The sequence below is a fragment of the Haemorhous mexicanus genome, chromosome 6 (assembly GCF_027477595.1).
Source record: "Haemorhous mexicanus isolate bHaeMex1 chromosome 6, bHaeMex1.pri, whole genome shotgun sequence".
Lineage (NCBI taxonomy): Eukaryota > Metazoa > Chordata > Aves > Passeriformes > Fringillidae > Haemorhous > Haemorhous mexicanus.
In genome coordinates, this window is record NC_082346.1 from 18,166,349 (window position 1) to 18,181,014 (window position 14,666).

The 14,666-nt window shown below is 49.9% G+C and overlaps 2 protein-coding genes across 2 annotated transcripts in view; one reads left to right on the top strand and one right to left on the bottom strand.

Moving 5' to 3' along the window:
* Positions 1-8,316, bottom strand: part of TSPAN32 (tetraspanin 32) — a 36,582-nt gene extending 28,266 nt beyond the window's left edge. Inside the window, exons 1-2 of the mRNA XM_059849039.1 lie at positions 2,508-8,316; positions 376-490 (exon numbers count right to left, since the gene is read on the bottom strand). Of these exons, the coding sequence (XP_059705022.1) occupies positions 376-490; positions 2,508-2,573 (181 nt within the window). The 5' untranslated portion in view covers positions 2,574-8,316. The remainder of the gene's footprint in view (positions 1-375; positions 491-2,507) is intronic.
* A 1,706-nt stretch (positions 8,317-10,022) lies between these two features.
* On the top strand, positions 10,023-11,729 carry ASCL2 (achaete-scute family bHLH transcription factor 2). The gene is made up of 2 exons (XM_059849040.1): positions 10,023-10,815; positions 10,914-11,729. Exon 1 carries the CDS (start codon positions 10,283-10,285, stop codon positions 10,802-10,804), a length of 522 nt encoding a protein of 173 aa, XP_059705023.1. The 5' UTR covers positions 10,023-10,282; the 3' UTR covers positions 10,805-10,815; positions 10,914-11,729.
* Positions 11,730-14,666: the final 2,937 nt, after the last annotated feature.

Below are 14,666 nucleotides of genomic sequence, written 5' to 3' on the forward strand. Positions count from 1 at the left end.
GTTCTGCTTCAATTCCTGTAGTTCCTTTCCTCGTTCTTCCAGTCTCCTCCCAGCCCCAGTGCACTTTTAGTGACTGAGGAGCTCCTCCTGAGCTCTTACCACAGCACAGGAGTCAGAGAATAGAGGAACAGGTGCAAACACAGAAGCACCTGAGTACCCCATGCACCCACTGCATCCTTTGGTTACAGGCATGCAGGTCTGATATGGGGAAACAAAGTGCCTGTGGGACTGTGTTATGCATCCTCCAAAATGCATCCTCCAAAACCCAGCTCCTTCCTCCTCTTGAGATACCCCTGAATTTTCTTCTATAGCTTTAAGGAATTTTGCAGCTCTGGGTATCACCAGAGGTCTCACTGGGATGTGACCACAATGTACCTGTGTGGTGGATGACCTTGTAGGCGTTGCCATCCAGGGAGACATTGCTGATGAGGGTGAAACGGAGCCCATAGTGGGTGACTGTGCTCAGCGTGGCAATGGAGAGCCCCAGCAGCTGGAAAAGAAGGGTTTCAGGAAGGGATTTACAAGGCAACAGCTCTTGCTGGGTGCACCCAAAGGTTTGAGGTGTATCTGGATACTCTCGAGCCCCATGCAAACGCAGACAGCCTCATCATCCAGAGACCACCACATGTATCCCAAAATGCACATAAAAGGACAAACCCCAGACACTTAAAAATACTGAAGTTGTTTTTCTCTCTTGCATAATGAGTGCATGTGACACTGTGCAGCCCACAGTCTTTTGGCCAGTGCCTATGGGTGAAATTCCCATCATATGAAGAAAACTGAGAGGACTGATGCTCTTGCAGCACACCTGTGCAGTGCCACCCTACTCTACAGACTGTGCACGTGTGGCTGTGAGGGCTGCCAGCTTCAACTGGGGTTTTGAGCAGGGTGAAGTTCTCTGCTCTGCTCTTTGCAATAGTTGCATTGTTGGCTCTCTGCTGTTGGCTCTGTTTCCTATGGCAGAGCACAAAGATCTGAGTCCTGTACTACTCTAAGTTGTCCATGGTGGTTTCTGTCTCTGCAAAGTGTTGTCTGTTTCTGTCTCACCCCTGAGAGCACCGGTATGCTTCAGGCTTGCGGTAACTACTTGCATGTCCATACTTCTCCAGGTGATGGAGAGGGAGCATTTCTGGTGGCACCTGGCTCTAGGGCTGGGCTCCTTTCAGCAATGCTGGTGGCAGAGCTGGGACAAAGGCACCAGCAGCAAAGCAAACTCCAAATCTAGTGCAATGAGCCTGGAAAATACAAAATGTAAGGCTACTCCTAGCTCTGAAGATAAGGCTTCATCATTTTGTGCCTTTACAATACGGAAACATGAGGCAGCTATACCTGTGTCAAACATGACAATGTGATCTCAACATAATCCCTACTGTGTGACATTTTCTAATAGCTTTTGCTGGAGGCTTACGGTCTCAGAGACTAAATCCATCCAAACCATAGCATTTTGTCAGCCTAATTTGTGGCACCTTCTGATCCTTCAGACTGTGCATTGCTGCATATCTTGACCCACGCCCAGCAAAATATTAAGTACAACACCACTTAGCTCAGATTTCTGAGAAACACCAGTCTAAAATCCTCCCAACAGTGAGAATGTGATTCTAACCATTCACAGCAGCTGTGCCTTAATTTCTCCTCTAACACATGCTTAGTACCAATCCTTCTTTCATTTCCTCCAAGTGGCATATTCTGTTATTTGGAAGAGAGAACCCACCTTACAGCCACTGCAGTCTTGGAATATTGAAATTTGGAAAAACTACAAACTTCATTTGTGGCCCAAAATAAGGTATTATCTTTTAATTACACCCTTAATAAGCCACCAACACTCTTTGAACTAAATACAGATTATTGCTATTACTGTTATTATTATTATTATTTTTATGCTGGCAAGTTTTGATGAAGTGAAAAGGTAACAAGAACATACAGGTCAAAGCATCCACAAGAAGTGTTCTCCAGTTTCTACCATTTCCCATCAGCTCTAACAGCAGATGTCCAGAAATTCCCCTTGAATTTATGTCAAAAGCTGATAAAGAGAGTCCATGGAATTGCTTTCACTTTGCAGTGCCAATCCACATGTTTCTCACACACGCTTCCACCAAAGCCTTGTGGTTTCATATCCTCATTGATCCCACCCTCCCAGCAGCAAGTGTGACTGCAGCAGGTCCATCCTCTCTCTTTTGCTCCAAGGAGACAGGAGTAAATGTCTTTTTTGCTCCCACCCATTCTGCCAGCAGTGACCTTTTCTTTCTCCTTGGAGGAAGCTGCTGAGTTGTGAAAGAGCTGCAGTGGTGTGACAGCCTTGAGAAACCAGAAGTCTATCAGAGGAGGGGGGCATGCTGGTGGCCAGCGATAACCACCCATGGTGCAATGATAACTCAGGCAGTTGGCTGTGCTTGCCCTCCACCCGCCAAAAACAGAACGTGGGAAAACCATCCCCTCCCGGAGTGGGGATGGGAAAGGGAACAGCTCACCTCGGTTCTGCAAAGATCCCCCCAAACCTGCCTGCTCACCATGACACAGAGGCTGGTCACCAGCAGCTGGCACTTGGTGGTCCTCATCCCGCACCTCAGTTCCATGGCAGCTTGCCCCCAGAGAGAGCTGGCCGTTGGTCTCTCCAGCTCTTGATAAAGCCTGGGTTTCCACCAAAGGGAGGCATGGCCACAGTGGGGCCTCTCAGGAAGTGGAGTCCCACCACGTGCTGATGCACCTCCTCCTGCCTGATTATTAAATCCTCTTTAGGGCAGTCACCTTCTGCACAGGCCCTCAGTTAGCTGCTATCAGCTCCCATACAGCCAGCTGGGGAAGAAGGAAAGGCATACAGAAAAACAACCTTTCATGGAGTATGGAGCAAAGCTCCTTTAAAAAATAATTAAACTGATTAGTCAAGAGTCAGTGTCAAAATATGCCAATTTTGACTTTCACTGGGATGCATTTTTGCTTAATGAACATTGTCCATAACATTTTTTTCATAATATATATAAATAATATTTTGTAAAAACATCTAGGAAAACACTATTTAAAAAAGAATAGCCTATTGTTTAAATAAGAAATTAACCCCCCCCCCCCCCCAAACAGATTTATGTAAGAGTCTTCTCTCCCCATGTAAAAGCATCACATGGCAATAACCTTTGGCTGAGCCTCTATTAGAACTTGCACTTGTAGATAAGGGAAAAACCACATTTGGTAGTATTTTATTCAGGAAAATGGTTATATGGACATATAACCCCCTGCTCAGGAGACCCTCACTGTCCATGGACATTTTAACTCTTCCTTTCCCCTCTCCTAGCTGAAGACTCCATGGACCTGTGGCTGCAGAAGACTCAGGTGATTTCTTCAAAACCAGCTGTCTCCTGAATGCATATTTCTTAAAAGTAAATCACAAAGAAGTCTCAAGAAGGATCTGGCCAAAGTGAGCCTGAATGACTGAGTGCCTTAATTATCCTTACTTTTGGAACCAGGCTGGTGGAGGACAGGTGAATAATTGCACTCCTGTCAGGTGGCAAACAAAAGGAGTAAAAAAGTAAAACCATTCTGCAACAGTAACTGCAGTAACAGGAAGATGACAAAGGAGGAGGAGAGGAGTGAAAAAAGGAAGGAAGATGCATTTTGTAAAGCAAAAAGAAGAGAAAGTGAGTTGCACAAAGCCATAAGCATGGGGGAAAGCATGTTATGATTTTCTGACTACATCACTAGCTTTCTTCCAAGTTTTCCTGCAGATCATCTTGGTTGCAGCCTTCGCAGACACCAGTGAGAGCTGCCACAGCCAGTGCCAAAACCATGGCTCATGGGTCCCTGCCCTGATGCCCAGGAGGAGACACTGAGGTACCCATGTGCAGACAGAGACCTTCCTCCTCTGGCCACCAGCTGTAGACCATCTGAGGAAAACCAATGGATAGACAGCAGGGCAGGAGGGCATTGAGGAGAGGACAACAGACTGGTGAGGCAGCTGATGCCAAGCCATCCACATTTAGGAGCTGGACCCCTCGGAACAGACCAGGTGGGAAAAATGCCTTATAAGACACTGTAAGCATTAGGATTGCATCAGAATTCAGAACTGTGGGCACCCATCACTTCTTCTGGTAGTAGAGGACAGACGGGGGTGTTGTCACCTGCATTTTCAAGAAGGATCCCTGGTACAAAAATAAAAGAGCTGGCCCACCGGTGGAGTTACAGGTTAAATCTGGAAGGGCTGCAAGGACGTATGAGCACAGCTGTGTGTGTAACACCAAGCCACGTCAGCCCAGCCAGGAGCGACAGTCACCGTGTCACCTGCCCTGAGCACACGCAGAGCCTGTTTCACAGCGGCGGACAGGGAAAAAAAAACACGGAGCCCGTCTCCGTTTCCCGCTGGATCCCACTTCCTTCTCCAATTCTAAACACCTTGCCACCGCAGAGACCTGTGCGAAGCCAAGTCTCTCACTAGAGGTCCCCACAGGCCAGCAGAACCTTTTCCCGAAGGGCGAGATCATCGACGTGGGCTTTCTAAAAGGCATTTCCCTCCCCAGTTCCATAAAAGTCTCCTCAGTTCCTGCAGAAGCCTCGCACCTCACCTCATGTCCACCTGAGAGGTCCCAAAATAGTAATCTACACGCCTTGGAAGGGCTGCTAGTTTTCCCACAAAAGATGTCCTGCCTCCTTTTGTCTCCAGCCATAAAAACGGGTACCTTCACTAACTCAGGGAGCTCTGAAAGCAGGTCTGTAACGTCAGACACCTGTGTTTAAACAGCTCCTTCCTGTTTTGGTTGAAAATTACTATTCCTGAGTAGCTTGACCATGTCTTCTGATGCTTCTCCTACCTGCAGTGCTTGGTGCTTGCCTTTGTGCCCACCCTCCACTAACTGCTCTGCCTTCTGGGCTAAGGGGTGGAGGGATCTTCTGCTGTTCCTTTTTTCTCTCTCTTGCCCTCTATCCCATACAGGTGTGCCTTGAAAGTTTCCTGTTTGGGAAACAGCATATGTGGATTTCTAACATCACAAAAATAACAAGAGCAAAAGGAGTTGCTGTCTCACATTCACAAAAGCCAAAAGGAAATTCACTCCCTCACCCAAAAGAAAGCAGGAGCATCAGTAGAGCTGGCATATTAAGATGTTGGGCTGTGATTAAGGAAGACACATTTGGCACATGGAAGGGCACTGCTGAAGGGAGAGCAGGGGACTCTCTGGGGTCATCCTACCTGTGCCCATCAACAAGGCAAGCTCTGGAACACTTCACTTTCTATGGGATTAAACTTCCTCTGGGTGTCCCGTTGTTGGCACACACCTGCCTCAGCAGGCACACACCCACCTCTCTGCCCAGAGAGGTGAGAAGCAGGGTGTCCCTGCAACCCAGTGGGAAAAGAGGCAGGGCTGGTGGCATGTCGGGGAACCACCCTCACAGCCAGCACGCGGGCTGGATGTCAGGATGGCTTTTCCAGCAAGACTCAGCCTCCTACCCACCCTGGCAGGTTCCATCAATTGATTCCCTTTGCAAAAGCCCAACTTATCACTCCCAAAAGCAGTCCAAAACCACAGGTGACCACAGCTCCTGCCTGTGGCTTCCTACCTTATCATTGGTTATCAGCTGGAGCATGGAAAGATGGTAGTGAGTCTGAAAATACCCCAGGAAGCACAGGTCCACTCTTTCTAGCTTTGTGGCAGCTTGCACATTTCTGTTACGGAAAGCCTCATCCCCAGATGCATGGGGATGCAGAGGGATGTGCCGTCTCATCCAGAAGGGAAGGGTTAATTTAAAAAAGGGAACAAAGCCAGATCAAATTTTTTTTGCAAAGCTATAAACCCCCAACCCTCTTCTGAGCTGGAGGGAAACGATGCCCACTCTGTCAGAGAGATGTTCTGAAAGAGCTGGGCGATTTTATATGTTAATGCTTCATGGGGTGAACTTGGGACACTAAACACAAATGGAGAAGAAGAGGCTGAATTCATACTGATGCTTTCTTGACATCCACTTTTCCGGCTCCCACTCCATCAGTGCAGCCACCACTGATGGAACAGCAGCGCCTCAGCCTTGGCTGCTTGAACTCTGTCAATGCAGCAGGGAAGAGAAACTTCCCCCTTGGCTTTGGGGCACTGATACTCATGTTCCTGAGAAAGGATGGGCTGGAAGCAAGAAGGAGGATGTCACCCAGGAGCCAAAACTACACCCATCATCCAGGCAGGACACACCTGTGCAGGTCTCTGCTGCCTCTCAGAAACCGCCTCCTTTTCCAGCCCACTGCACCACTGGGGAAAATACCTCTCCTCCACAGCAGAAAGCAGCTCCAAATGTGTCAGATTTACAAGCATCAGTGGCTCAGCCTACTCGGTCCCTCAGCTACTGCCCGTAACACGGCTGGATTCACCCTAAAGCTCGCTCGTAAATAAAACATGTCCATATCAAACCGCAGCGCAGCCGTAGGGATGATGGGAGGCCAGGCAGACCTCACAGCCTGCGAGCACATCACAAGGATGCATTGTAAAGGCTGTTTAGCATTCATATAGCACATACACACAATCAAAGCTAAAAATCAACTTTTAAACCCGGGGCCATCTCTTTTCAAGAAAGGAAAGAGAGGAGGAAAGGGGGGGGTGCTGGGCTTTGCCAAGCTTCAGATGCACCATACAACTCCACTGTGAATGGAAACAAGGCTGGCTGGAGGCTGCATTGGAAGGCACAAAACCAGAGAGAAATCATAAGATTTCCAAAGCACTTCTTTACTTACTATTACTTTCAAAGTGTGTCTCAGAAATCCTCTAGTGATTCCCAGGCAATTTAAAATTATTATGGGTGAACAAATAAAATGTCAGAAGAGTTATTAAAAATAGTTCATCAAGCCAGAGAAAGATTGCATTGGAAAAGAGCATAAGCTGAAGGTAGGGAGCTTCAAAGAATAAACTCAAATGAACTTCTTTCTCCACTGAAACAACCGTACTCATAGCTCTAAAGCACAGTGCTCTACTCAAGTTAAATTATTTTTTCTTTTTCACACGCTATCTAACTGCAAACCATAACTGCCCAGGAGCCAGCTGTGAAGGTGATAGACCTGAAGAAATAATGCAAGCCCTGCCCCATGTAGCCCTGCTCCTGGCAAAACCGTGTGAGCACAGCCCAGCCTGGTAAACGGGCTCACCAAGAACAGGGCTGCTTAACTGCCCATCATCCTTTATTTCTTGCATTCACCCTCTCAAGCTTTATTACAACTGGACCTCCATTTCTTTCCAGTGTAGTCCTGAAAGTTTTGGTAAAATAAGCTCTTGTCAGCTGGCTGTAATGCATGGGTGGCACCAGGACTAACCCAGTACCCCACCTGCAGCCTTCCTGCTGACACACGTGCCAAGCCAGGGGCAGCGCTTTGCTCTCACCTTTGGCAGGTGCAAGAACTAACGTGTAGTGTAGAGGCCCCTTCCAGAGGCCCTTTTCCCTTCTCCCTGAGCATCGTTTGGCCACCTTGCAGCCCACTGGCTGAAGCCACATGGAGCTAAAAGGTGTCCACACCAACCATGCAGTTACCATTTTTGCCTTACCTGCTCTAGGAGAGGAGAATTTCTTCTCCTCACTCTCTGGGGATGGGTAGCACATTGCTGGATGCTCTCTCTGCCCAGATTATGATCAGGAAGTTGATTGTGAACACAGACAGTGTTTAATGATGTCTTGTTCTACTGGATCCTTACATAGTCATTAACTTTATAAAGAGATTTCAAAGGAGATTGCATTTCTCTGAGTACAAGATGTACCTACCCACCTACCTTCCTGCAGACTGTTGGGAAGCCAGCTGCACTGCTAGGAAAGTATAAGCACTTGCTGTGCGTTGTGCTCAGGCCCAGACTCTCGACGGCTACATCTGGATGGAAACATCAGCATCCCTGAAGCCAATTTGGACAAGTTAAGCTCACCCCTGAGCTGAGTGTAGAATCTCTGTTGCTGGAGGCTGCCTGCTCTCCCTTGAGACTGGGTTTACTGGTGTACGTTATTAATGAAAAAAATTCCCTGTAGCTATTTTTGCATGATAAAAATCCAGTTATTACTCTTGAGTGTGGCACTTCGATACAGAAGGCTTTCTCTTGAAAAGTTTCAAGGGCAGCAGCTTCCCCTTTCCTGTGTGAAAGGTTTTCAGCAGAAATTAGAGACGAGGTAATAAAAGAACATCAGTATTACTCCACTGAAGTAATGCTCCTACTGACTAAGCTATGTCTGACAGTGAGCACAAGGGAAGCCCCTTGCTCCAGCCAGGGCAGTTTTGCAGATGCTGGAGACAAGTGCATGACATGGTCTGAGCTGAGCAAGCAACCTGTGCACTCCCAACAAAGCACAGGCAGCTCCCCTGTGCTGCTGGGAACCCATCAGGAAAACATTCCTGCCTGCACTGCATGCCATGAGCTGCTCCTCTCAGGTCAAGTCCTTCAGAGAAGCTGTAGGACTGCTCATTGCTTTGCCCCCAGGTCTACAGCACAGCCAAGAATGTCTCAGGAGCTGCTGAATTTGGGTGCTAAGGCTCCTGCGTGTTTGACTACCAGAAAATCAAAGGGCTCACAGGATTCTTACTGTCAGGAACTTCAGCGAGGCTGCCTGTGACCCTGCAGTGGGGTTGGTTCCTCCAAGGCGCTGCCATTGCAACCAACCCCCAGGAAAAATATTTCTCTTTCAACATAGTGGAGCCTTAGTGCTCCCCAAATACCCAGGTACAAAAAAAGCCCCCTCCGTGTCACATCAAGGAATCATGCATAGGTTTTGAACTACCATTTTTGGCTTAGATACACCTGAGCACCAGCAGCAATGCGGTTCAGGGCAGCCAGGGGAATACAAATCCTTTGATATCCAAATCGTGCTGCAGAGCCTTGCTGGCACCTGTCCATGTGATGACACATACCCATCACCAAGTTGGTCTCAAAGACACCAGCCTGGAGCATTTTCCTGACACTGGGTTATGTCCGCCCCCAAAAAGTGAAGCCCTGTAACTGAACTGCCTCACACCCTTGGATTTTTTTTTTTCCCCTAAAGGCTGGGCGGGAGCAAAGCCCTGAGGACAGCTCATACTGAAGCTGTGAGAGTGTACACAGACCCAGGGCGGTGGGTTCATGTCGCTCCCCCTCCATCCATCTTGTTTATTTAGCAAAACACCATGCAAGTTATTTCTTCTTACAAGTTGCCAGGACTCCAAGGGGAAGCTCCTTTGTCCTCCCAGTTATCAGAATGCACCTTACCCTGCTGCTCTTCCCACCGGAGCTGGAAGAAAGGCTTGTTTGATGGAGAGTCAAGGAGGATTGCCTGGCATGGCAGAGGGAAGCCGGGCTGCAACCCCCGAGCTACAAATACTTTGTGTTTTCCTTCTTGCCTCCATGCTTTTATCCTTGAAACTTCCATTGAAGCCCAAAAGGCTGGTCTGTGGAGAACGGCGCTGGTAAGAAGACCCACGCCATTACTATAAATCTTTGCTGCTATACATTTTTGGGGGATGTACCAAAGCAGAGCCCCGGTGTGTCCCGTCTGTCTGCCAGGCAAGCACCGACGGACGGCCAGGCGCAGGCACTCTCCGCTGCGCAGGGAAAGCCCTGGGAGCAGCCGCGCTGCCCGGACACCGCCTTCGGCACGCCGGCACCCGCGGGTACCCGGCCTGGGGAGGGGGCGGGCTGGTGGCACACCTGAAGGGACAGGGCCCGAGGCCTCCAACTCACCGAGGGCAGCGGGGAGTCCCGGCTGCCCGCCGTGAGGTGCGGGGGAGGCGGGGCGAGAGTCCGGCCCCACCCCCGAGTAATAATAAAAACTAAATTAAAATAAAATGTTAAAAACTGCCAGGGCAGGGGCGGTGATTTGAGGGGAGGGTTGCAGCAGGGCCGCGGACGGCTCTGTGGGTGTGTGTGGGTGTGTGTGGGTGTGTGTGGAGGTGTTTCTGTGTGTGTGTGCGTGTGAGGGGAGGGGGGGGCGGCTGCCGGCGGCGCCACGCGCCGGGCGCGCGCGGGGGCGGGTGCGCGCGCGAGGGAGGGCGCGGGCGGGGGCGCGGCGGCGGCGGGCGCGCGTGGCGCGGCGTGCGCGGCGCGTGCGGCCGGCGGGGGCCCGCGAGCGGCGGCGGCGGCGCGTTGATAAGGGGCCGGCCGGCAGCGGGACTCGCCGCAGAGGCGCGGAGCGGCGGCGGGAGAGCACGGGCATGGGGGTGAACTGCCCCGCGCTGCCCACACCCGCCTCCTTTGCTTCGCTTTAAATTTAGTTTTGAATTTTTTTTTTAAAGTTTTGGTTGTTAGTTTGTTTTTTGGTTTTTTGGTTGGTTTTGTTGTTTTTTTTTTTTTCCACCCGCCGCCACCGTGGCCGCCCGGCGATGAACGGCGGGGCTCTGCCGCCGCTGCCCTCCGCCGCACCCCGCGGCCGCCGGCGGCCCGCCTCCCCCGAGCTGCTGCGCTGCAAGCGCCGCCTGGCCTTCGCCGCCCTGCCGGGCACCGGGGCGGCGGCGGCGGCCGCCGTGGCCCGTCGGAACGAGCGGGAGCGCAACCGCGTGCGGCTCGTCAACCTGGGCTTCGCCGCCCTCCGCCAGCACGTCCCCCACGGCGCCGCCAGCAAGAAGATGAGCAAGGTGGAGACCCTCCGCTCCGCCGTCGAGTACATCCGCGCCCTGCAGCGGCTCCTCGACGAGCACGACGCCGCCGCCTCTTTCCCCGACGGCCGCGGGCGGGTGGCCGTCGGGGAGGTTGGCGGCGGCGGCGGCTACTCCTCCGCTTCGCCCTCCTTCGCCTCCTCCGCGCCCGGCTCGCCGTGCTCCTCCGAGGAGAGCGGCTACGACGTGGCGCTCAGCCCCGAGGAGCGGGAGCTGCTGGACTTCACCAGCTGGCTGGGGAGCTACTGACACGGCGGGAGGTGAGGGGCAGCGGAGGGGAGGGGGCACCGCTTCCTCCCCCGGCGCTCTGGGGAGTGGGGCACGAACCCACCGGGGCTCTCCTCACGTCTCTCCGCAGCCGCGCTCAGCCCGCAGCACATCGGCACCCGCGGTCTCGGCGGCGGCAGCAGCATCCCCCGAAAGTACTGACCTCCACCCCGGCCTGGCCCCGCTGGCTGCTTTTCTCGCCAGGTTCAGCCGTCGTCTTCTGGTTGTGGAAAGTGCAATGGGGTAGTTGGCTGCGGGGTCCCGCTCCTTGCGCGGGGACAGCGGCTCCACCTGCCCGCTGGGAGCTGCCGACCCACGGAGAGGATGCCCGAGCGAAGCTGCTTTCCCCCGCCGCTGCTGTCTGGTGTTGCTTTGGAGGGGTGGAAAAGAAAAAAAAAAGACATTAGAAACACTTGATGCTTCCTTGTTTCTGGAGGGGGAGGGAATTTTTATCATGTCAGATTCTATTTTATATGTAACTTGAACTGCCTATAGGGACACTGGTGTATGAAGACTTATTTTTGTACAACACACCTTAGAGAAAAGGGATGAGATGGTTCTATTTTTAGCAGGTCCTATCCACTTGTTCTTGAACACTACCAGCTGGAATGTTTTGGGAACATACACGTTATAGATGCAAAGGTGTTTGTTTGGTTTGTTTTTAATTCTTTTCTCCAAACACTTTGGTAAAAGACTGTAAACTTATGTTGTGCTTTAACGTGGTGTCTGAGTTTGCCTGGTGTGAAGGTCCACCTCTCTGAAAACTGAAGTTATTTTAAAAAAATGTATTGAAGGCATTTTTGTATGCACTTGCTAGGATTTCTTATGTTGTACATATGCAGTTTTTAAGAGAGTATCATATTTTATGTAAATTGACTTTATAAATAAAAACCTATTTATAAATGGCTTCAGGGCTGTAAGATATATGTGTGTATTTGCCAGAAATGCCCAAGGTGACTTAACTGTGGCCTGAAGGGATGGGAGAGAGGAGTAAGGGGCAATACAGCAGAGGCAGCTCTCCCTGGACCAGGTTTCACATACAGAAAGGAATAAGAAGTGGCATAGCATAATTTCCAGGTTTACTTTTTTTCCCCCCATTCAAGTTTTATAAATTCAGCGCTTGGAGCAAGTCCTGCCTGTGGGGAGCTGCAGATGTGCGTAGGAGACAAGGCAGGTTCGGTGCTGTTAACCCCTGTCCTGAACATGCTGAAAGTGCAGCTGCAGGAGGCTATGTTGCCCCTGCTTGGGATGATGGGAGACTCATGGGAAGGTAAAGAGGAAGTGGGTATCTGAAGTTTGTTTGTCCTGGCAGCAACTCTCAGGAGGTAGGTTGGGGTGCCTTTATTCAGGGAAGCAGCACCTCTGAGAACAGTGTTGTCCTTTAAAAACCACCCATAACCACAGCGTCCCACCTTGTCCTACTCTAACTTGAGCTGCGTGTACACAGTCTTTATCTAAAGGCAATAAGCAAACATTAATTGCTCCTTGGAAATTATAGGCAGACTCATAAGCTCTGTCCATTACTTTTGGGCTCATACTGAAGACCTGCTTCAGGGCAGGTGAGACAAAGGTAAAAACTGTGTGGGTGAGAATGCTGTGAAATAAAACACAGGGCTGATGGCATGAAAAACTATGGCAGAGACTGTTAATTCCCTTAGAGAGCTCTAGTGAATGTTAGGAGTTGAATGGAGCAAAATGGGCTGGCCTGTAGAATATGCTGAACGAACACAAAGCAGAAATGGTTATTAAAATTGACCTACTTTACAGGGACCCTGTGTGTAATCTCTGCTGCCTTATTACTGGGAAGGTAAAATTTTTCAGGAGTGTCACTCAGCAATTCCAGATTCAGTAATTGCAATGGATGCTCTGTAATCCAGATCTGTAAAAGTATTCCACATAGATGATTCCATTTGAAGAAGAAACAAAAACCTCCAAAACAAGCCATGGGAAAATGAAGGCTTTAAGAGCAAGCAGCATTTAGGAGCCTGTAATCAAAAGCAATAGTTACTGTGCTTCAAGTTCATTCCCTAGTAAAAGTTGCTCTAATAAACCATCCCTTTGAAAGATACGGAGAATTCAAGTGCTTAATAGATGTCTGGCAAAGGTTTTATGCCCTTTGTGGCTCTTCAACAGTACCCCAGGTAGGAGCAAGGGCTGTGAGCTGACCTGGGCTGTGCGCGGCAGCAGCAGTAGGAAGGGCTGGTGGAATAGGGGAGTAACATGGTACCTTTCCCCAGACAGAGTTTAAGGCCTTCATCCTCACAGATGACCTCCAGAAAATTAGCCAAACATAAACTCATTTAGACTCCCACATATTTATTCTCAGCCTAAACCAACATCATGTCATCTTTTCCAAGCAGTTTAGAAATTGGGACTGCGGCATTGGTCTGCACAAGTGTCCCATTATTGCAGAATGCATTTTTTAAAGCATGTTACTACTGCTGGGCAGGGTGTTTGTTTTCCTTCCTTAGGTGCACTAATCATTTTAGTATTTCCAAAAGCAGTATTTGGCTCTCAGTCAAGTAACTCCCAGCATTGTTACCATGTTCATCTGATCGCCCCAGATACCATTGCACCAACTTTGAAGCAGTATCAACTGTAACTCTATTAGCAAGAAATCAGCTGTAAGCAATTTTCACTTAAGCAATACTAATATTAGGGGGGAAAAGAGCTTAGTCAGCATCACAAGTTATCTTAATGCTGTCAGTCAGTGCTTCAGTCAGAGCTAGAGGGAAATCAGGAATGTACAATTTTATTTCAAAAACCCCACAGTGGTCACGAGTCTTCCAAACAGTTGAGGGGGAAGAAGGTGCAAGAAAAAGGATGTATATGTGTTTTAGAAACACAGGATGGACAGAGAGACTCCTTTCCCCAGCCATGGTTGTGGTGACAAGTCATCAGCAGATTCTCAGATCAACCTGCCAAAGAGAGCTCTGCTACACCAGAGAGAAGGGTACTGAAACATTGTGCCCTCCAAAGGAAGCATTCGGGAGGATGCAAGGGAGGTTCTGCGGCAGTTGCAGCGAGTACCTTCAGCCAGCCCAGCTCAGTCATCTTCAGCACCACCTGAAGACTGCTTGGACCTGGTTGAGAAGACTTCTGACCCTAAAAATTCACACCTAGAACCCTACTCCATTTATGCATAGTTCAAAGACTTGGAGATGAAAGCCCTCTGACCACGAGAGTCACCTGTCAGCAGCAAGAGTAACAGCAGACCTGTCTCTCAGCCAGGTACTTCCCCTGCTTGGAGGAGCCAGCTACACTTGATGATGGGACCCTCAGTGTCTGAGTTAGCTGCCATCAACCAGGAGCTCCCCTGAGGGATTCCAGAAAGCCTGGGTGCCTACCTAAAGTGCTACATGAAACACTTGTGGCCGGGATGGGGAATGCCTCTGATGAGAACATCATTTCTCTTTAGATGTACAACTAGAAACTCAGTGCCTAAAATGGAAACCCCAGCTCCCAGCAAGACAAAATCCCAGCTCTAAGGTACAGGGCTGCAGGAGAGTCATTTGGTCAGATTCAGGCAGAAGAAGATATGCTGAGGAATTCTGAGAATTAAGGGGAAAAAAAGGCTGGGGACTCCAGGGGGCACACGCTTGTCAATGTGTGTGCAAAGCACACTTCTGTAAACCTCTCACATCTCCATCCACTGATGGGTTCCCATTTTCCCAAGCAACATTTCACAGGCCACAGACATGGCTAATAAAGCAGAAACAAATTGCAGGATGGTGTCAAGATTAGCTGCCCCCATCCCCAGGCAGAAAGAACCCTTCCATTTTCAACCACGGTGCCCTCCTTGGCATTTTTCAGTTACTCTGATGGAAGCTTTTCTTGTTACCCA